The sequence below is a fragment of the Pan troglodytes genome, chromosome X (assembly GCF_028858775.2).
Source record: "Pan troglodytes isolate AG18354 chromosome X, NHGRI_mPanTro3-v2.0_pri, whole genome shotgun sequence".
Taxonomy (NCBI): domain Eukaryota; kingdom Metazoa; phylum Chordata; class Mammalia; order Primates; family Hominidae; genus Pan; species Pan troglodytes.
The window spans coordinates 137,156,874-137,178,299 of record NC_072421.2 but is presented as its reverse complement, the minus strand read 5'-3'; the positions used below and the strand labels follow the sequence as shown (position 1 = coordinate 137,178,299).

The 21,426-nt window shown below is 40.3% G+C and overlaps 1 protein-coding gene and 1 non-coding gene across 11 annotated transcripts in view; both read left to right on the top strand.

Annotated features, from left to right (window-relative positions):
- Positions 1 to 3,156: 3,156 nt before the first annotated feature.
- The window catches only part of MCF2 (MCF.2 cell line derived transforming sequence), a 128,445-nt gene continuing 110,175 nt past the window's right edge, over positions 3,157 to 21,426 (top strand). For 5 of the 10 annotated variants that reach the window (XM_016944297.3, XM_016944294.3, XM_016944296.3 and 2 more), the window contains exon 1: positions 19,031 to 19,535. In XM_016944297.3, coding sequence (XP_016799786.1) covers positions 19,268 to 19,535 — 268 coding nt within the window. In that variant the 5' untranslated portion in view covers positions 19,031 to 19,267. Of the gene's footprint in view, positions 3,368 to 19,030; positions 19,536 to 21,426 lie in introns of those variants that run through there. The other 5 variants (XM_016944298.3, XM_054676234.2, XM_063804652.1 and 2 more) reach the window with 4 other exon arrangements.
- On the top strand, positions 9,081 to 9,184 carry LOC112207224 (small nucleolar RNA U13). The gene has a single exon (XR_002941676.1). It is a non-coding gene; the product is annotated as a small nucleolar RNA U13 (small nucleolar RNA).

The following is a 21,426-nucleotide window of genomic DNA, read 5'->3' as shown; positions in this document are numbered from 1 at the left end:
ATGTGCATGTTGTCATGTATTTCACAAATATTTTTCTCTGTGTCAATTAATCATTAAGAATGTATCTTTTATATTGCACAGAAAGTTTTAGTGTTTATGCAATCAAAGCAAATATTCCGAGAATGATAGCAGGTGCTACTTTAGATATGGTAGTAAAAGAAGTTCTCTCTGACAAGGTGACATTTGAGCAGAGAACTGAATTAAGTGAGAGAGGGAGCCATTCATATATATGGATGAAGGGGAATCCAGGCCATGTGAACAGCAAATGCCCAGACCCCAAGATAGGAGCTTTCATGGCATATTGGAGGTACTGCCAGGAGGTCACTGTGACCAAAATGGAGGGAGATTGGTAGGAGTTGAAATTAGGTATGGAAGGATGAGAGCATGTAGAGCTGTGTAGACTATGATAAGGACATTAGATTTGATTCTGAATTCCAGTAGAAGTCTGGAATATTATGAACAGAGGAGTGACATAATCTCACTTAAGTTTTAAAAGGATCACTTCTATTTTTGGTATCTTTTAAAAATATGTGTTATATTTTCTTGTTATAAAGTAAATGCATGTCCATTTTCAATTATATAGATAACATACAAAAAAGAACCAAGTAAGGATGATAGTATTTTAATAAGCTTTTCTGGATATGTATATTTACCTTTATCTACATATATTAAGGTTGGGACATACCTTAAAGATCTTCTGGCCCAGAAATAAATCCAGGCATTTATGGTCAACTGTTCTTCAAAAAAGTTGCCAAAAACACACAATGGAGAAAAGACAGCCTCATCAATAAATGGTGTTGGGAAAACTGGATATACACATGCAAAACAATGAAATTAGACACATCTCACACCATGTGCAAAAATCAACTCAAAATGGATTAAAGACTTAAAGGTAAGACCTCAGACTGAATGTTCTCACCACAAAGATATGACAAATATATGAGGTCATGGATATGCTAATTACCCTGATTTTATCATTATACAGTGTATACATGTATTAAAACATCACACTGCACTCCATAAATTATATATATATATATATATACATATGTATATATTTGCTATGTGTCCATTCAAAATAAGTAACATAGAAGAAAAGTTTCTTGACATTAGTCTAGGCAGAGATTTTTTGGCTATGACCCCAAAAGCACAGACAACAAAAGGAAATACAGACAAATGGGATAGCATTAAACTAAAAAGTTTTCTGTACATCAAAGGAAACAACTGAGTCAAAAGACCATCTATGGAATGGGAAAAATACTTACAGACCATACATCTGATAAGTGGTTAATACCCAAGATATATAAAGAACTCAACTCAATAGCAAAAAGTAGTAAATAACCCAATTAAAAATGGTCAAAGAACCTGAGTAGACATTTCTTAAAAAGAAGACATACAAATGGCCAACCAGTATATGACAAAATGTTCAACATCACTTATCATCACAAAAATGCAAATTAAAACCACATTTAGATAACATTTTGCACCTGTTAGGGTAGCAATTATCAAAAACATAAGATAACAAGTGCTTGTGAGGATGTGGAGAAAAGGGAGCCCTTGTTGGTGGGAATGTAAATTAGCACAGCCACTATGGAAAACAGTATGAATGTTCTGGCCCAGAAAAAATCCAGGCATTTATGGTCATATTATCAATTACCATATGATCCAGCAATGCCACTACTGGGTATATATCCAAAGAAAATGAAATCAGTCTGTCAAAGAGATATCTACACTCCCATGTTCATTGCAGCACTATTCACAGTAGCCAAGATATGGAAGCAACCTCAAGAAAATATTTTTTATATATACTGTATATATATATATATGAATGATAGCATTCGTGTATATATAGTATATATATACGAATAGCATTCGTGTATATATAGTGTATATATACGAATAGCATTCGTATATATAGTATATGCTATATGTGCTATGTATATAGTATATGCTATATATGCTATGTATATAGTATATGCTATATATGCTATGTATATAGTATATGCTATATATGCTATGTATATAGTATATGCTATATATGCTATGTATATAGTATATGCTATATATGCTATGTATATAGTATATGCTATGTATGCTATGTATATAGTATATGCTATGTATGCTATGTATATAGTATATGCTATATATGCTATGTATATAGTATATGCTATATATACTATACTATATATACACGAATGCTATTCAGCCTTTAAAAAAGAATGAAATTCTGTCATTTGTGACAGTACGGATGAACCTAGTGGACATTATGCTAAGTGAAATAATCCAGACACAGAAAGAAAAATACTGTATGATCTCACTCCTATGGGGAATCTAAAAAAGTCAAACTCATAGAAGTAGAAAGTAGAATGGTGGTTTCCAGAGGATGGGGCAGGGTTTTGGGAGATGTTGGTCAAAGGATGCATCATTACACGTAGACAGGAGGACAAAGATCAAGAGATCTATTTTTTAATTTTTAAAATTCTTTTCATATTTTTATTTGTATATATTTTTTGAGATGGAGTCTTAATTTATTGCCCAGGCTGGAGTGCAGTGGTGTGATCTCAGCTCACTGCAACCTCTGCCTCTTGGCTTCAAGCGATTCTCCTGCCTCAGCCTCCTGAGTAGGTGGGATTACAGGTGTCCGCCATCACACCCAGCTAATTTTTGTATTTTTAGTAGATATGAGGTTTCCCCATGTTGGCCAGGCTTGTCTCGAACTCGTGACCTCAAGTGATCCACCCACCTCGGCCCCCCAAAGTGCTGGGATTACAGGTGTGAGCCGCTGCGCCCTGCCAAGAAACCTATTGTACATCATGATAACTATAGTTAATAACAATATATTGTGTACTTGAAAACTGCTAAGAGAGTAGATTTTACATGTTCCCACCACAAAAAGGATACATATGTGAGGTAAAGAAAGTATTAATTAGCTTGATTTAGCCATTCCAGGATGTATACATACATCAGAAATCATATTGTACACCATACAATTTTTATTTGTCGTGTACAAAAAAAGATATGCCCAGCTTCTTCTGCATTTTGTGCAGAAGTATTTTGTTTTCAAACTGTCGGGCTAACTCTTGAGTGGGCGTTCTGTTTCTCCAGATTTGTCCTTGTAAATAAAAAAAAAATTAGGTCTCCTTCCTCTACTGTGATACAGTGTATGATTTATAATTTTGTTTCTGGGTTCTACTTCAAGTCAAGGCTTCTCTACACTTTCAGTTGCTGACATCAGATTGGCTTTGAAACTTTTTTTCATGTTAAGAGCAAGAAGGCTTTTGTTCTTGGAGCAGGCAGAGAGTATTGTACATTCTTTTGGCCGAGGAAACAGAATGAGCTGCGACAGTCTTAAGGACAAACATTTGTGGTAAGTATTTCTTTACCTTCGAGTAATATAAGAAATGGATTGGGGCAATGAGTGGGTCAGTCTTGGAATATTTTTATGGATAGCATCGCCCATAGCCAGTCATTTTCATTCTTGCAGTAGTTTCCCCCTTTCCCCAGAATCCCCCATTTCTAGGACCAATGATTTGCAGGACACAGTGCAGTTCTTGTAAAGGTGTATCCGTCCATACAGACCGCAATAGCCTGCTTTGGGTTTCTCTGACAGTTCTTTGTCTACTGTTCAGTTTTTTCTAAAATAATTAGGATTCCCAAGTAAAGGCAGGTGGGAATTTCTCAACTCTGGATTAGAACTTCACCACTGTAAACCTGGAACTATTAGTATAACAAATCTGGTGTGCACCTGGGCTTCATGGGATGGCTGTACCTTGGTGTGGTTCCTATGCAATGTATGGGCCTCAGTCTCGGAGCCGTCTAGGGATTAGGACTTGAGAAATTGCCTTGTGAACTTGCATATGGTTGGCTTATAAATTTGGACAGCAGATTATTTATTTTCAGTGGGTAAAAGACCATTCCATTATTCGTGTCCAGTTCTTTTTAAGCACGCAAATTTTCCAGACCAAGAAGAACTACCTTGGTCCCCAGAAGGTAGCCGGGGGGATGTAGACTTGGAGAGCAAAGAAAAATGGGAGGTCTTGAGGGCAATCTTCCAAAAGAATATGGTGATGTTTCTCACATTTTTTAAAGCAGGGTCTCTAGTGAGGCAAAACCACATTTTATTCTTGCCTCTATAGTATTTATTTGTGGAGGTAGAAAGTTTCTGGGGAAGGAGTGGGACTGTTTATATGAAGAACCTAGAGGTCTTCTCAGAATGAAAGGATTGGAAACTCCAACCCTTTTTTTCTCTGATATGCAAGGTTCTTGAAAGTTGCTCGAGGGGCCCAAAAAGATCCTAAGGAAAACTCACCAAACTTGGTGAGAAAGAGGTAGAAAGGGATGGGAGCAGCTCCCTCCCAGAGCCCTCCATCCTTCTTTTTTCATCTGAGCTGGTTACTCTGCCGGCTAGCTGCACATCTCTTTCTGAAATTCCCTTTGTCTGTGCTCCTGTATCGGATCATTATTTCCTAGATTCATTGTCTTGCTCTTCATTGATTTACTTCATCATTTTTTGGGGAAATACATTCTCTACTAACTTCTTTATATGGGTTATAAACTTTTATTAATAATAATAATAATTATTATGTCTGAAAATATCTTAGACAACCTTTATTTTTGTTTGAGAGTCTGACGCAGTATAAAGTTCCAAGCTGAAAAGCCTTTTCCCCCCTGATTTTGTGTTTATTTTTCCATTAGTTTGTAGAATCCAGTGTTGCTATTGAGAAGTTCAATGTCATTTTGTTTCATTTTTTTTCAACTTTAATTTTAGATAAGGGGGTACATGTGCAGATTTGTCATATGGGAATATTACATGATGCTGAGGCTTAAGGTACAGATCCTGTCATCCTGGTAGTGAGCATAGTACCCAATAGTTGTTTTTTTTTTTATCCTCCCCACCTCCCTGCACCCTCTAGTAGTCCACAATATCTGTTGTTCCCATATTAATGTCCATGTGTGCTCAATGCTTAGCTCCCTTCATAAATGAGAACATGTGGTATTTGGTTTTCTGTTCCTGCACTAACTTGCTTAGAATTATGGCCTCCAGCTCCGTGCATGTTGCTGCAAAGAATGATTTCATTCTTTTTTATGGCTGCCTAGTATTCCATAATATATATGTAGCACATTTTCTTTATCCCATTTACCACTGATGGGAACCTGGGTTGATTCCATGTCTTTGCTATTGTGAACAGTGCAGTGATGAACATACAAGTGCATGTGTCTTTTTGGTAGAATAATTTCTTTTGGGTACATACCCAGTAATGGGATTGCTGTGTCCAGTGGTAGAATTGTTTTAAGTTCTTTCAGAAATCTCCAGACTGCTTTCCACAGCGGCTGGACTAATTTACATTTCCACCAATAGTGTATAAGTGTTTGCTTTTCTCTGCTGCCTTGCCAGCCAGCATCTGTTGTTTTTTGACTTTTTAGTAGTAGCCATTCTGACTGGTGTGAGATGGTATCTCATTGTGGTTTTGATTTGCATTTCTCTGATGATAGTGATGCTGAGTATTGTTTCATATATTTGTTGGCCATTTGTATGTCTTCTTTCGAAAAGTGTCTGTTCATGTCATTTGCCCACTTTTTAATGGTGTTATTTGGTTTTTACTTGTTAATTTTTTCAAGTTCCCTATAGATTCTGAGTATTAGACCTCTGTCAGATACATAGTTTGCAAATATCTTCTCCCATTCTGTAGGTTGTCTGTTTGCTCTGCTGATAGTTTCTTTTGCTGTACAGAAGCTCTTTAGTTTAATGAGGTCCCACTTGTCTATTTCTGGTTTTATTGCAATTGCTTTTAGGGACTTAGCCAAAAATTCTTTACCAAGGCCAATGTCGAAAAGAGTATTTCCTAGGTTTTCTTCCAGGATTTCTATAGTTTGAGATCTTACATTAAAATCTTTAATCCATTTTTAGTTAATTTTTGCATATGGAGAAAGGTATGGGCCCAGCTTCAATCTTCTGCATATGGCTAGCCAGTTATCTCAGCACCATTTACTGAATATGGAATTGTTTTCCCACTGCTTGTTTTGGTTGGCCTTGTCAAAGATCAGATGGTTGTAGCTGTGCAGCTTTATTTCTGAGTTCTCTATTCTGTTCCATTGGTCTATGTGTCTGTTTTTGTACCACTACCAAGCTGTCTTTATTTGTTTCTTTGTTTGTTTTTGAGACTGAGTCTCACTCTGTCGCCTAGGCTGGAGTGCAATGGTGTGATCTCAGCTCACTGCAACCTATGCCCCTGGATTCAAGCAATTCTCCTGCCTCAGCCTCCCCAGTAGCTGGAATTACAGGTGCCCGCCACCACGCCTGGCTGATTTGTGTATGTTTTAGTAGAGATGGGGTTTCACCATGTTGGCCAGGCTGGTTTCAAACTCCTGACCTCAAGTGATCTGCCCACCTCAGCCTCCCAAAGTGCTGGGATTACAGATGTGAGCCACTGTGCCCAGCCACCCAAGTTGTTTTGTTTACTGTGGCTTTATAGTGTAGTTTGAAGTTGGGTAGTGTGATGCCTCCGTCTTTGTTCTTTTTGCTTTGGATTGCTTTGGTTATTTGGGCTCTTTTTTGGTTTCATGTGAATTTTAGAATAGTTTTTTTTTTCTAATTGTGTGAAGAATGCCATTAGCAGTTTGATAGGAATAGCACTGAATCTGTAAATTGCTTTGGGCAGTATGGCCATTTTTATGATATTGATTCTTCCAATCCATGAACATGGAATGTTTTTCCATTTATTTGTGTCATTCCTGATTTCTTTCATCAGTGTTTTGTAGTTCTCTTTGTGGAGACTTTTCACCTCCTTGGTTAGGTGTATTTCTAGGTATTTCATTTTCTTTGTGGCTGTTGTGAGTGAGATTGTGTTCTTTATTTTTGTTTAATTTTTCATTTCCACAGGTTATTGGGGAACTGGTGGTGTTTTGTTACATGAGTAAGTTCTTTAGTGGTGATTTTTGAGATTTTGGGGACTGTGTTCTTGATTTCACTCTCAGCCTGGATGTTGTTGATGCATAGAAATGGTACTGATTTTTGTACATTAATTTTGTATCCTGCAACTTTACTTAAGCTGTCCAAATTTATAAGCCAATCATATGCAAGTTCACAAGGCAATTTCTAGGAGCCTTTTGGCAGCATCTTTAAAATTTTCTAAGTATAGATTCATATCATCAAGGAAAAGAGATTGTGTGACTTCTTTTCATACGTGGATGCTTTTTATTTCTTTCTCTTGCCTGATTGCTCTGGCTAGGACTTCCAGTACTATGTTGAATAGGAGTGGAGAGAGGGCATCCTTATCTTGTTCTGGTTCCCAAGGTGAATGGTTCCAAATTTTGCCCATTCGATATGATGTTTACTGTGGGTTTGTCATAAATGGCTGTTATTATTTTGACATATGTTTTTTTTTGATACCTAGTCTGTTGAGGGGTTTTATCATGAAGGGATGTTGGAAGTTATTGAAAGCTTTCTCTGTGCCTATTGATCCTCTGTAACAGATTTGCTTCTTTCCAGCTATAAATATTTAAGTTCTCTTTCATGTCTGTGGTGTACTTTAAAATTCATAAGGATGTATACCAGTGTGGTTATTTTTGAATAATCTCATTTTGCATTTGATAGGCCCTTTTAATACAAATATTCTTGTTCTTCAGTTCCAGAAATTTTTTTTCTATTTCTTCTATTATTTCTTTGAAATATCCTTCCCCATTTTCCCTTGTGTGTGTTTTTTGTTCTTTGTTTGTTTGTTTGTTTGTTTGTTTGTTTTGACAGAGTCTCGCTCTGTCACTCAGGCTGGAGTGCAATGGCACAATCTTGGCTCACTGCAACCTCCACCTCCTAGGTTTAAGCAATTCTCCTGCCTCAGCCTCCCAGGTAGCTGGTATTACAGGCACCCGCCATCATGCCCAGCTAATTTTTGTATTTTTGTAGAGATGGGGTTTCACCATGTTGGCTAGGCTGGTCTTGAACTCCTGACCTCAGGTGACACCCCTCCTCGGCCTGCCAAATTGCTGGGATTACAGGCATGAGCCACCGTGCCCAGCCTATCCTTTCCTATTTTCTCTGTTCTTTTTTTCTCCTGGATTCCTGTGGGATATTGGACCTCCTGAATTTATTCTTCATGTCTCTTATCTTTTTTTCTCACTCAACACTGAGACAATTCCACTATACTTTGCTAGAAACTCAATTTCTCACTCTAAAATAACAATTTCACCCTTCCCTTGTATCCTCAAATTTCCTACACTCACTCCTCTCTCTTCTCCTGATCACTATCATCTAATGACTTCAATTCATGACTTAGAAGAGAAAATAGATACAGAAGGTGTATTAGGGCACATTACTGGGATTAACACATGCAGAAGAGTAGGGAAGAGAAGGAAGAAGGCTTCGTGACAGAAGCCTCATGCAACCTTACAAGAAGTTCTGAAGATTGGATAATTTGCCAGAGTGGTCCCCATTTGGGACCAGGGAACTGGCCCCTGATACCCCAAGTTGTTCAATCATTTAATGTGGGATGCCTTTGGAAGGGGCTATGACCTTGGCTAGGTAGCTCTTTTCAGCTGAGGCAATCCCTGAATAAGGCTGACAGCCAAAGACTTATCTGGCAGCCTTCTCAACAGATGGGGTAATAAGTCCTTCATTCCTGAGGGAGGATCCGAAGGGCACATTACAGTGTCTACCACATCAGCTACCTGCACCTATCAGCGTTGTCCTGATATTGGCTCGAACCAGCTAGTGAGGGCCAACTCTGCACTTCCCTTCCCAATTTTGCGTTCAGTGACATTGTGTTGGTAACTTAGGACTTTTCTGTGGAAGTTTTAAAGTTTCACCAATCTTTTTCAGGTCTGAAAGCTCTCTTTCTTTTTCTCCAATTGTTCTTTGTTCACAGTATTCCATTATTGTTTATGGATTATAATAATGATTTGAATCTTTCAGTGTGTAACCAATTAGCATTGTTTTTAAAGTTCACTGTTCCCTGAACTACGTCTGTTTCTTTCAGAGATTTTTTTCCATTTATCATTCCTTCCATATATCATCTCTTCAACTCTTAAAGGACCAGGCACTGTGTTAGGTGATGGGGACACAATAGTGAACAAGACACGAATAGATCCTTCTTTAGTTCATAAGCATGATGATTGGGTTTTCATGTACATGTGTGAGATGTGCCTCCCTCAAAACTTGTTACAACATTGGCACATTACCTGTCTGACATGAAGGGAAAAAAAGACGTAAAGGGTTCCTGTTGTAGACATTTTTTTCTTGTCAGAGAAAAATCTAGTAAATATACAAATAAATAATATTATTTAAGGAAGTTGTCATTGCTATGAACGAACAAAATTCAGTGGATGGAGCATATGGGAGTAGGGGGATGTCTGTTTTAAAGAGTAGGCTGGGACCATGTCTCTGCTGTGATAGTACTTGAACAGAGACCTGAATACAATCTGGATAGCAGGCCAGGTAAACCATTGCAGTGGGAGGCAGCCCCAGGGGTGATAGACTCTGAGAAAAGAACAAGCACTCTGTGTTCCAGGGACACCAAGAAGGCCAGCGCGGTTGGAGCAAAGTGTACAAGGTTAAGTTTGACAAAGCAGGCAGGGCCCAGATCATTTTCACTGTTTGTCTTGGTCTTCTTTTGCATTTGGTGACTTCTGTCTGTTGGGGTTCTACCTGAGAAACAAGAACTAGTAAAATTTGTACATGTATATGTAGAATCTTATGTGTGTGCTTTACATTTGTGTATTTGTGTATTTTTAAATTGTGTATTATATACATTATATACATGCATGTATAATCTATTGACAGAGTGAGACACACAGAGGCAGAGAAAGATAGAGACAGAGAAAGGGTGTTTTTGTAGTAGGTAGGTGGTTATTTCAAGAAATTGATTTTCAGGATCATGGGGTGCTGGCTAGGCAAGTTTGAAATATATAAAGCAGGCCAGCAGGCTGGAAATTCTCAGGCAGGAGTTGGCACTTCAGACTTGAGGCAGAATTTCTTCTCCTTCAGGGAAATTTTAGTTTTGCTGTTAAGACCTTCCAACTGACTGGGTGAGCTATGGTTTTCATGGATAATCTCCTTTGTTTAAAGTCAACTGATTGTAGAAGTTAATCATATCTACAAAAACCTTACAGTGACACCCAGATTAGTGTTTGATTGATTAATTATAGCCTAGCCAAGTTGACACGTAAAAGTAACCATCACAGTGACTTACCTTAAACATTTGGTGATCTTAGCCTGCCTGTTCATATTTAAAGGTGAGAGCTAGAAAAACTGGTGGGGGTATTTATAGGAGAAGATCGCCAACTGGAAATCATTGCTTTAGGGTGACCAAGAGGAGGTATAGAATCTTATAATGGGAAACCCCTAAATACCAGATTGGGAAGTTTTTCCCTCCAGAGGGCCTTCAATTTCCCCTGAAAAGTCTCTACTCCCTTGGGAGGAGGGGATGTGCTATGTGTGGGTGCTGTCCTTTGATAATGAGTGGATCTGGGGAGGCAGGAGGGACTTTTCCCACATTAGAGTCTTTTAATGAATGTCACTGTTTTTAGGCATGAGCCTCACTCCTACCCTTCACAGCACCTGGTGTCTCCAAATCGCAAGGCTTCCCTTTGGTCCATATTCCTTTCTGTGAGCCTAACTCCCACCTCATCCTAAGCTGGGGTTCCCTGAACATTTACTCATGACGTTATCTACTTTTGACCTTCCAAAAATAGTGGAAATAGTGTGTTTCATCTGCCATTTCAAACTACACAGACTAATTATTGCATGAAACAGCCTTTAAACATTGAAGGGAAGGGAAGGAAGGAAGTGTCTTTCTTTGTATCCTGAAGAACCACAGTGGCCTGGGAGAGGTCTGAAATAGCAACAGCGACAGAGCCAGTGACTGAGATGTAGCCCAAATGCTATAGACCTCTGGGTTTCAGTGGACCCCCAAGGTCCCTGGATCCATGGCTTGGTCTGAATATGGGCAGTGGCGGTGAAACTCTCCTCCAACTACAAGGGTATTTCCAGTCATGCCAAAATATCAATATTCTACTAAAATGGAGATATGGTTATCTTCTTCTTCCCAATATTATAACGTGCTGTTCCTCCTGGGGGAGGCTCAGATGAGGCTGTTCTGTCCTTCTGGGTTGAGTGCCTCCAGACAGGATGATTGAGAATGAAGATTCTGGGTCGAACAAATTATCACAGGAGGGGTAGGCTCCTAAGAAAAGAAATCTGGCTTGGATGGAAAAGGAGGAAGGAAGCAGAAGGAACCTAAACCAGAGAAAAGGAAGTGGTCAGGTTAAAGGGAAAACGTTGGAAATTGGGCCTAAGAATCTCCCAGCACCTATTTCTCTCCTCTCATCATCCTCCATCACAACTTCGTTCTCATGCCCCCATTTTAATGCCCACACCCTAGTCTAAATTTATTCCATCAGGGTCCTCTGAAAGAAGACCAAGGACACAAACAGACTCTGAAAGAACAGATAAATGACTAGGAAACAGAAAAAGATGCTCGACCACACAAGTAACCCAGAACTAGCTATTTCAACAACAATAAGAGGCCTTGGAAAGTTTGTCCTGAGAATACTTTCAAAATGAGTGTATCTCTAGCTTGAAATTTTAATACAGGATATTCTCTGTGCACATCCAAAGATTAGATTTCAGATAAAAATGACAATGTTCTCAGGAGAAAAAATATTGTGTTAGTTTTAAAATATCAGGGTTTCAATATTTCTATATTTAAAAAACATGGTATCTATCAACTGATGAATGAATAAACAAAATATGGTCTAGCCATACAATGAAGTATTATTCAGCCTTAAAAAGGAATGAAATACTAATACATGCTACAGCATGGTTAAACCTGGAGAACATGCTAAGTGAAAGAATCCAAATATAAAAGTTACATATTACAGGATTCCATCTACATGAAATGTCCAGAATAGGTAGATCCATTGAGACAGAAAATAGATTAGTGGTTTCCCAGGGCTGGTGGTGATGTGGGGCCTTAAGAAGTGACAGCTAAAGGGTACAGGTTTCTTTTGGGGACGATGAGATGTTCTAAAATTAGATTGTGATGGTTGTACATCTCTGTGAATATATTAAAACCATTGAATTGTACACTTTAAATGGGAGAATTGTATGGCATGTGCATTCTATCTCAATAATGCTGTTACAATAAAAAATATGATACTCTGGAATACTGGAATCCTTAAAATTGATACAGTAATTGCTAAGAGGTGAATCTCTTCATTGATTGGGAGACTAGACTTTATAAGCTTTAAAAGCACTAAGATTCCTTTAAGACAGAGGAAGACTGAGAATTACAGAATTTTGTTCTGGCCTAATGTTAACAAGCTGCAGATCTGCAAAATTATAATTCATTGATATGGTTATTTTCATTTCAGAAATGCTAGGATTAGAGTCAGCCAACTTACAGTCTAGATCTAGTTATGCTTTGGACAAATGGCACAAACTTGGGCAACTCAGCTCCTCAAAACCTCAGTCTCCTCACCTGGAATGTGGCAATAAATAAACTGGGCCTTCCTTGTACATGTGTTGGGAGGATCAAATGAGATGACAGACGAAAAAGTGCTTACAAACATTATGCAAATGAAGATGGTATACTTATTATTAATTTTGTAATTATTAGTAGTAACAGCAACTGTATATCAAATTAAGATGGTAAACTGCTCATCATGTAAAGACTTGATTCTTTAAATTTGTCCTTATATGAACTAAACAACATGTCTTACATACTAAGTCCTCTTTGTACATTTCTTATTGGTCATCGTTGCCTAAGAATATATATTTTTGAGAAATAACCAGGTCATATGTACAATTATGGACCTTAGCGTGAGTCTATTACCTATACTTTTATCTTCATGTGACCTATATAACCAGTCTGGTAAAACTAGTTTTGTTAGGTCAAGCTGTTTAACTTGGTCATCTAGCTGTTTAACTTGGTCATCTTTTCAGATGGCAGTCTTCAGTCCCAATTCATGTCAGTAAATATTTGATTGGGTGGCACAGAAATTCAGAAAGAAACAAGCTATTCCCATTTCACTGAGCCTAAACTCATCATGCCTAATGTGGAAAGAGGAAGTTCTAGCTAAAAATTAAAGAAAGAGTTGGGAAGTTATGATTCCAAACTCCTATTCCTGACTCTAATTTTGCCCCAAGCAGTTAACATTTACATTTCCAATATATCATCATCGTTTGAGCAAGTACTCAAAGCATTTCATTTACAGAAGTAGTTGTTTGCTCTATTACAAGTATAATTGCATTGGAAATATTCTTAAACTTTTTACACAGCCTTTGGCCATCAGAACAGAGCAAGGATTTTTATTTTTATTTTTATTTTGAGACAGGGTCTCACTTTGTCACCAAGGCTAGAGTGCAGTGGCACAATCGTGGCTCACTGCAGCCTCAATCCCTGACCTCCAACCAGGCTCAGGTGAGCCTCCCACTTCAGACCCCAGAGTAGCTGGGACTACAGGGATGCACCACTACACCCGGCTAATTTTTGTATTTTTTATAGAGACAGGGTCTCCCTTTGTTGCTCAGGCTGGTCTTGAACTTCTGGGCTCAAGTAATCCTCCTACCTTGACCTTCCAAAGTACTGGGATTACAGGCGTGAGCCACCGCGTCTGACCCAAAGCAAGTTTTAAAGGGGCTACTTCTTTTAAAGCACAACAGAAATCATATTTACCTCTGAAACAATATTTTCTTCAGAAAGGAAAGTTTTGGCCTTTAAAATGGCAACAAATTGAAGATCTATAAATGGAAACATATAAGAATAAAATTTCTGAGGAATTTCCTGAGAAGGGGTAAACATTAAGTCAATGTCAGGGCCTGGATTCAGGTCAATTCATTGACCAATCTCTTTGGGCTTACTTAGCTGAGGGTGTCAAAGTGACTCCCTTGCATTTAACATACTTTTCAGGATTTTTACATACATCTAAGAAGCCTCCATGATGCCAATCTGGAGTTAGATTATAATGTATTCATCATAACGTATTAGTTTGGATTTTTTTGGTTGCAAATGATAGAACCCCAACTGTAAGCTAGTTTAAGCACAAAAGAAAATCTATTGATCTATGTAACTGAAAAATCTAGTGGGTGGATATTTCTTCAGTCATGGCTGGATCCAGATGTTCAAATAATATCATTAGGAATCTGTCTCTTTACATGTATCAGCCCTGTTTTCATGATATTGGTTTCATTTTCAGGCAGCCTGTCTTTGCGGCCTTAGGTTTACCTCATCTTTGTAACTAACAATTCAGTGAAGATAATCTCTACCTTTCATTGGTTCCAGAAATTACTGGGATTGTGTATCATTGCTTCAAACTTATCACAGTGGCCATGGGGACAGAATACACTCATTTATTTGGCCTGGACTACCCTCCTGCCCTGAAGCAGGGGTTTGCTGGAAGTCTCATCTGTGTCACATGGATTTAGAATGGAATAGGGAGACTCTCCATGGGAATGTTGAAGTACATAGATGCCAACTAGGCAGGCAAAAACTACCAATGTCCCCTGCATACATGGCAAAGAACCTAATGTTTGAAACTTGATATAGTCCTTTTTATAATCTTAAGTAATTTATATAAATTGTGAGGTTGCTATTATCCTTATTCTATAAATGAGGAGTTTTCATTTGGTAACCCCCTCACATGTCAATAGACTTCCTGAATTCTGTAGAACCTCTCAAAATCAAAGGTAGTAAGGATATTTTTACTTTTATTGCCTACCTCCATTTTCAGCATTTCAGAGGTTCTGGTTTCTCAAAACCTATGCCTAATTTACTATAATGAAATAATATTCCAGGCCAAGGTGGGCAGATCACTTGAGGACAGGAGTTGGGGACTAGCCTGGCCAACATGGCGAAACCCCGTCTCTACTAAAAAAAAAATAGAAAAATTAGCCAGGCATGGTGGCATGCAACTGTAATCTCACCTACTTGGGAGGCTGAGGCATGAGAATCGCTTGAGCCCGGGTGGTGGAGGTTGCAGTGAGCTGAGATTGCGCCACTGCGCTCCAGCCTGGGTGACAGAGCAAGACTCTGTCTCAAACAAAAACAAAAGACTCTGTCTCAAACAAAAAGAAAAGAAGAGGAGATGAGATGAGAGGAGAGGAGAGGAGAGGAGAGAAGAGAAGAGAAGAGAAAGAAGGAAGGAAGGAAAGAAAGAAAAGAAAGAAAAAGAAAGGAAGGAAGGGAGGGAGGGAGGGAGGGAAGGGAGGGAGGGTATTCCCTTTTACTCAAATTCCCTGTGTCCTACTCAGGAGTGGTAAGATTTAGGCAAATGGTGTAACACCTTACCACATCACATTAGAGAGAGGAATTTGGTATAAGGCTGGTTTATCCTTAGACTTCATCCAAGGGCATTAATGAAATAATACCAAAGGGCCTTATTTCCAAAAGAGTTAGTTACATTGTAAGGCCCCAAAGACTGCATTATAGAGTAGTGTAGATGAATCTGAATGTGCTATGCCAATTAGAGACTGAGTTACAGCTATGCATCTTTTTCTTCAGACCTGAAAAACCCTGAGGTTAGTGTTCTTTCCAATAAGGGTTGGCAGTAAAATTAAGACTGATGTTCACTCATTGTTACTTTATTCACCCATTCAGGTAACCCACATTTTGAGGGCCCACTATATGCCAAGCCCTGGAACACAGTGCTTAATAAGACATTTCTTCTGGCATCAAGGGCCTCAGAATATTTCTGAGTGATAGACCTGCAAACAATTGCAACACATGATAAGAATCAGCTTGAGAAAGGTAGGATGAACGGGCATGAAAGAAGGTGTTTGGTTCAGGGAGTCTAGCAAAACTTCAGAGAAGAGGTAATTATTTTCAATGACTGCATAATTAATGATTTTATGGATGACACAGAAGGAGCTCATGTGAGCTTAGGCTTTCTCTCCCTCTCTCATATTTGGCTGTCATCTATCCATCCACTCCATGTTTTTTCCAGCATTCTTTCAATGCTTATAGATGGCATGTAGTTGAAATTATACTACATATTCATCTTGCATGCAGATAAGTCAATCAACATAAGGTCATGATCATTTTCTCATGTTCTTAAAAATCCTTCAATAATTTCATTTTAAAAATTAGACTTTTAAAGATAATTCTAGATTCATAAGCAGCTGTAAGAAATAATACACAGAGGCTGGGCACGATGGCTCACACCTGTAATCTCAACACTTTGGGAGGCCGAGGCGGGCGGATCACCTTAGGTCAGGAGTTTGAGACCAGCTTGGCCAACATGGCAAAACCCCATCTCTACTAAAAATACAAAAATTAGCCAGTGTGGTGGCACGTGCCTGTAATCCCAGCTACTCAGGAGGCTGAGGCAGCAGAATTGCTTGAACCCAGGAGGCAGAGGTTGCAGTGAGCTGAAATCGTGCCACTGCACTCCAGCCTGGGTGAAGAGCAGACTCCAACTCAATAAAAAAAAAAAAAAGAAAGAATACAGAGAGATCCTGTATACCCTTTACCAAGTTTCCCCCAATGGTAACATCTTGCAAAACTACAGTACAATATCACAAGCAGAATATTGGCATTGATAGAATTAAATACAGAACAGTTCCATCACTACAAGGAATGGCATTTTTGATAACTGATATGCTTAACAATCCATTTTATGCATTTATGGATAAAAAATCCATAAAATCCATTATGGATAATGGATTTATGGATATCCATTTATGGATGTATCATAATTTATTATCTGCTATTGTTTGACATGTGGGTTGCTTCCAATTTGGGGCTATAATTAATAATGCTTTGCATACAAACTTTTGTCAAAAACCTCTGATTATTTCTGTAGGAGAGATCCTCAAGTTAAAGGGTATGTATATTTTAAGGTTCACAATTTGTTGAAAAGACTATCCTTTCTCCATTGAATTGTCTTGGCACCATGGTCAAAAATAATTTACCTTAGATGCAAGGGTTTTCTCTGGATTCACAGTTCTATTCTATTGATCTATAAGTCTATCCTTATATTAGTATCACACTGATTTGATTATTGCAGCTTTGTAGTAAGGTTTGAAATCAGGAAGTGTGAGTCCTCTTTGTTTTTTTTTTTTCAAGATTGTTTTGGCTATTCTCGATCCCTTGAAGGATATTATTTTTTTGGTTACCTTATTTCTTTGTAAATAACCTCCCATTTGTGATTTGACTTTTGTTTATGTTTTTAATTATACAGAAGTTTAAATTTTTTCTTCTTTGATTTTTGTATTTTTCACATACGTAGAAAACATTCTTTTATATTGTTAAGTTTCTAATAGCTTTCTAAACCTAAAGTTATTTTTCCATTTATTTCCTTCTTTTTTAAAAAATGGAATTACAAAAATAACAGTTGCTCACTGTAAAAAGTTTACCATAATTACTTATTGGGCAAAAAACATGAGATTTCTCCTATAACCAAGTGCTTTCCAATTTCACTTTACAGAGATCAACACTGGTAGCAGTTTGTATCCTTCCCAATCATTTTCTATCCCCATACACATGTATAGTGTTTAAAATAAGGGATCAAACAATAAATATTGTTTTGCATCTTACTTTTTTACACTTGACAACATAGCAGGGCATCTGTCCATATGCAGATCAATCTCATTTTTAAATTATGCTATGGAAACTCTTTCCCATTGTTAGATTTTAAAAATGTCTTCCTAGGTTGTTATTTAGTACTTTTATAGACTACCCCTCATTTGTGTCTTATTTATTTTTTAACTTATTTTACAACAACTGCCACATTAGTAGAATTCTTAATGTCATCCTACCCACAGTAGTGCGGAAATTTTAACTATTTGCTCCTCTACCCTGTGCACATATTCAAGAGAGAGGCTGGCAAACATTCTGCCTGGTTGACTTAACACATTCAAATAGCTTACACATTCAGATAAAAATATATAAATCAACTCCGAGAAGTTGAAAAAGCAAGGCTAGGGGAAGAGGTGTGTGCTTGTAGGGGGGACGTGTGTGTGTGTGTGTGTGTATGTTCCTCCCCTACTCACTCTGCCTTTTGCACTTGCCTATCCCCACTTTCCTGGGGTATAAATTGGCGATTCCTCATAAGAGATCTACTTGGAATGATTGGCCTGTATAATATTAATCCACTCTCCTGCCAGAAAATTTTGAAAAGGATAAGTATTAAAGAAAAAAGTGGGATGTGGCATTTGCAATTCACATCAGGACTTCTAAGCATTAGAGCAAAATTGGGGCGAATCCCTATGGCATTAGCTCAGCTTCAGACACACATTTTTTTTAAATGCTAACACCCCTGGCCTCTCCTCAGCCAGCTACTGCTTCACAAGCAGGGCTCCCTCAGGTCCTGCATACCCTTTTCCTTCCAGGCACTGCGGAGCTCCATCTTCCCTCGGCCCAGTCCCTGAGTGCTTTGGGTTCAGGGCAAGGAAGGAGCTCTAGCTCCTTTCATTTTCCATTTGGCTTCTTAAATGGGTTGCCTCCTCTTGCCTTTCCGTTTTCTCGTGTCCTCTCTAAAGCGTGTCAAGTCTCCCATGCCCATGGCAGATGGCAGTTCAATTGTCTATACAGGAGGCTTGGCGTTTGGGACCTGAAGGGCGTGGGACTTGGCATATCCAAAGACTGAGATCAGAGTATGTCTCTGTGTTGTTTGCATCCTCGGAGGACATATTTCGGCTCAGCACAGGACCTTTCAGACTATTCAGGGCTAGTATCCTCTTCGGGCAAAGACAGCAGCCCTGACAGGGCCACCTGCATGTGCTCACACAGTGTAACTCCCTTGCGCCGAGTCTTTGCCCAGGTGGATACTGGCCAGAATGCTAAGGAACCGCCAAGACTTGCATGAGTTGCCATGAGAGTGCGAGGCTGGGCTGTTTCCTCCCACCACAAGTGCTAGCCTAGGCTGGCCTTTCGTCCCTCGAAAATGGGAATCTCTGCAGAAATTCTCTCTTTTGGCTCTTTGCGTCCCTCCTCCACAGCCCCCGCCTCCTTTCACCCACCGGTGGCTAAGCGGGGGCGTGGGTGTGCGCACCCAGGGAGAGTTGCCCTCGCAGCGGCGGGGGCCAGAGCGCTCCGCCAGAGCCCCAAACTCCTAACAAGTTCCTGGACTCCGCGCGCGCGGAGCTCTCGGGCCTCTGCGCCTCTGTCCCTACTAGGGGGGCTCCGGAGGACTGGCGGCCGCGGCGCAGCTGGGCTGAGCGGGGCCAGGGGCTGTACCCCTCCGGCAGTGCCTGAGTGCCCAGCGGCGGCGCGCGGGTCAGAGCTGGGCAGCTGCTGGCTGGAGTAGCGGCCCTGCCCGGCTCTCCAGCGTGAGGATGGCAGCGGCAGGGGCCGGGCCCTACCTGGGTTCGCCAAGGCTGGCGGCCAGGCACATGCCCCAAGCTGCCGCTTCGGCGCCGTGGACCTCAGTGTCCTGCGGCAGGATCCCAGGCCTGCCCCAGAACCCAAATGGCTGCACTTTCATGCCGATAGCCCAGGCGATCCCTCTGCAGGTGGACATGGCCATGGCCCTGCAGCGCGTGAGGATTGCCGAGAAGTACGGGAAGAACTACCTCTGCCTACTGCAAGCAGTCTTCGTGGCAGGTAAGTCCCCTCCTCTCATCTCCTCCCCGGCGGCCTCGGGCTGGCTTGCCCTTCTTCTCACCCGCTGCCTCCCCAGCCTGGCCGGCTTTTCTTTATTTTCCAGTCCACACCCCTCCCCGCGCGCACTTTATTTTCCAGTCTATACAACCCCCTCCACCCCGCCCGCCCGCCGCGCGCACACACACTTTCCTGCTGCAGTGGCGCTCCCAGCCACGAACTCGCTGGGTCATCCGTTCTCCGTTCCTCTGGCCAGCTGCCGCGCTGCAGGCGTGCAGCTCTGGTCTCAGCTCGCAGGAGGTGAGATCAGGAGCTCTGGTTCCGCAGGAGGACCGTGGGAAAGTGCAGGAAGCAGTATGAAACTGTCTCTGCCATTGCTGGTTCAGGTTTCCTATCCCCTTCTCACCCACTTTGGTGCGTCCCCGGAGAAGTGGGAATAGAGTGTATCTTCCCACACTGCATCTCACACACCAGAACCCAGCCTCTTTGAGGAGTGCACTTCCCTTGTAATATTCCCTGAAGTTGAAAAAGCAATTTTTTTTTTGTTTTTGTTTTTCCCATAACGCATGTGGAGGAAACCAAGTCAAAAAGGCACTCAGGTTCGGAAACCAGCAGCAGGGCCGTGGCAGGGCAGGTGGGGGAGGAGTTGTAGGGAAACAGCTGCTGCCACTGACTTGGGCTTTGCACCCAGAAAAGCGCATCTTTTCATCTTGGTCCATGAGCTTCTTGCTTCCCTACAAAGGCAAAAGCTCTTGTTTGTCTGGAAGGACAAACAAAAGCAAAGACAAGTAACTCACAAAGTCTTTACGGCCGCTGCCATGGTTTGATTAAGGGGAGTAAGTGGGATAACATGGACTTGGTCACTTGCCAGTCGTGATACACTCACATTTAGCAAGCTGAAGTTGCCCAGCTTTGGGGTTGATGCAACAGGGAGGATGCTGCAGGCTGTGGGGCTGCGTTCCTATGGGGCCATTCTGACTGGGGCACCGGGGCTGCCTCAGAACAGAGTGCAACTCTGAGACCTGAAGTTCAGCCAGAGCTTTTCAGAGAAGTCTGCAAGGTGCTGCAATTGATGTGCGCGCCTTCCTGTGCACCCAAGGTAGTTTTGACTGAGTAGGTTCTAAGCCTTGCAGTGGAAGTTTTGGTATTCAAAAAAATAGACTTGGTGGCAATTTCCCACAAATCAGATAGCCACAATACATGTTCCAAATATACCTCCCTATTCAGTGCTATCCACAAATCTAAAGGAGGCCATGCAAACATCTTCAGTTAGACCAGAGGAATTAATTCAAGGCTGTGGTCTGTGCATCTTCATCACACAGAACTCTTTGGTCTTGCTTGTTTTGTTTTGAGCTGGTCTATATTATTTTCTAGATGTAATAAATCATTAAGGGCAATGTGGTGATGGGGCACAAACTAGTTCCGGTCTTAAGAGCAATTTAAATAGTTTTTGGAGACTACAAAAAAAATCTTGCTGAAACATTCCGTGCAGTACAGTGGAAAGTACTTTGCGTTTTGTTCTCATTTACCTTCTGCATCATCTTGGGAGCTAAAAAAAAAAAAAACAAAAAAAAAAACCAAAAAAACTCCTTTGGAGGAATGCATGCTTAATCACAAAGGTTAAATTAGTTATGCTGTGAAATGTTAAGTTGATATTTTTGCTGCTAGTGATTTCTCTTATTTCTAGAGTTGTGTGATGTGTCATCTGTTCACACTTTTGAAGGCTCCTACATGTTGACAGGCCCCCATTCCTGTGGCATTACAATGTGTCATAACACCTAAATGACACCAGTTGCTGTGCTGTGTTTTTACCTGGGCTTGCAATACTTTTGTACCTTTTCAGCATTTGCCCTGGAAGGGACTTGTAGCCATGTGATTAGAGTACACACTATAG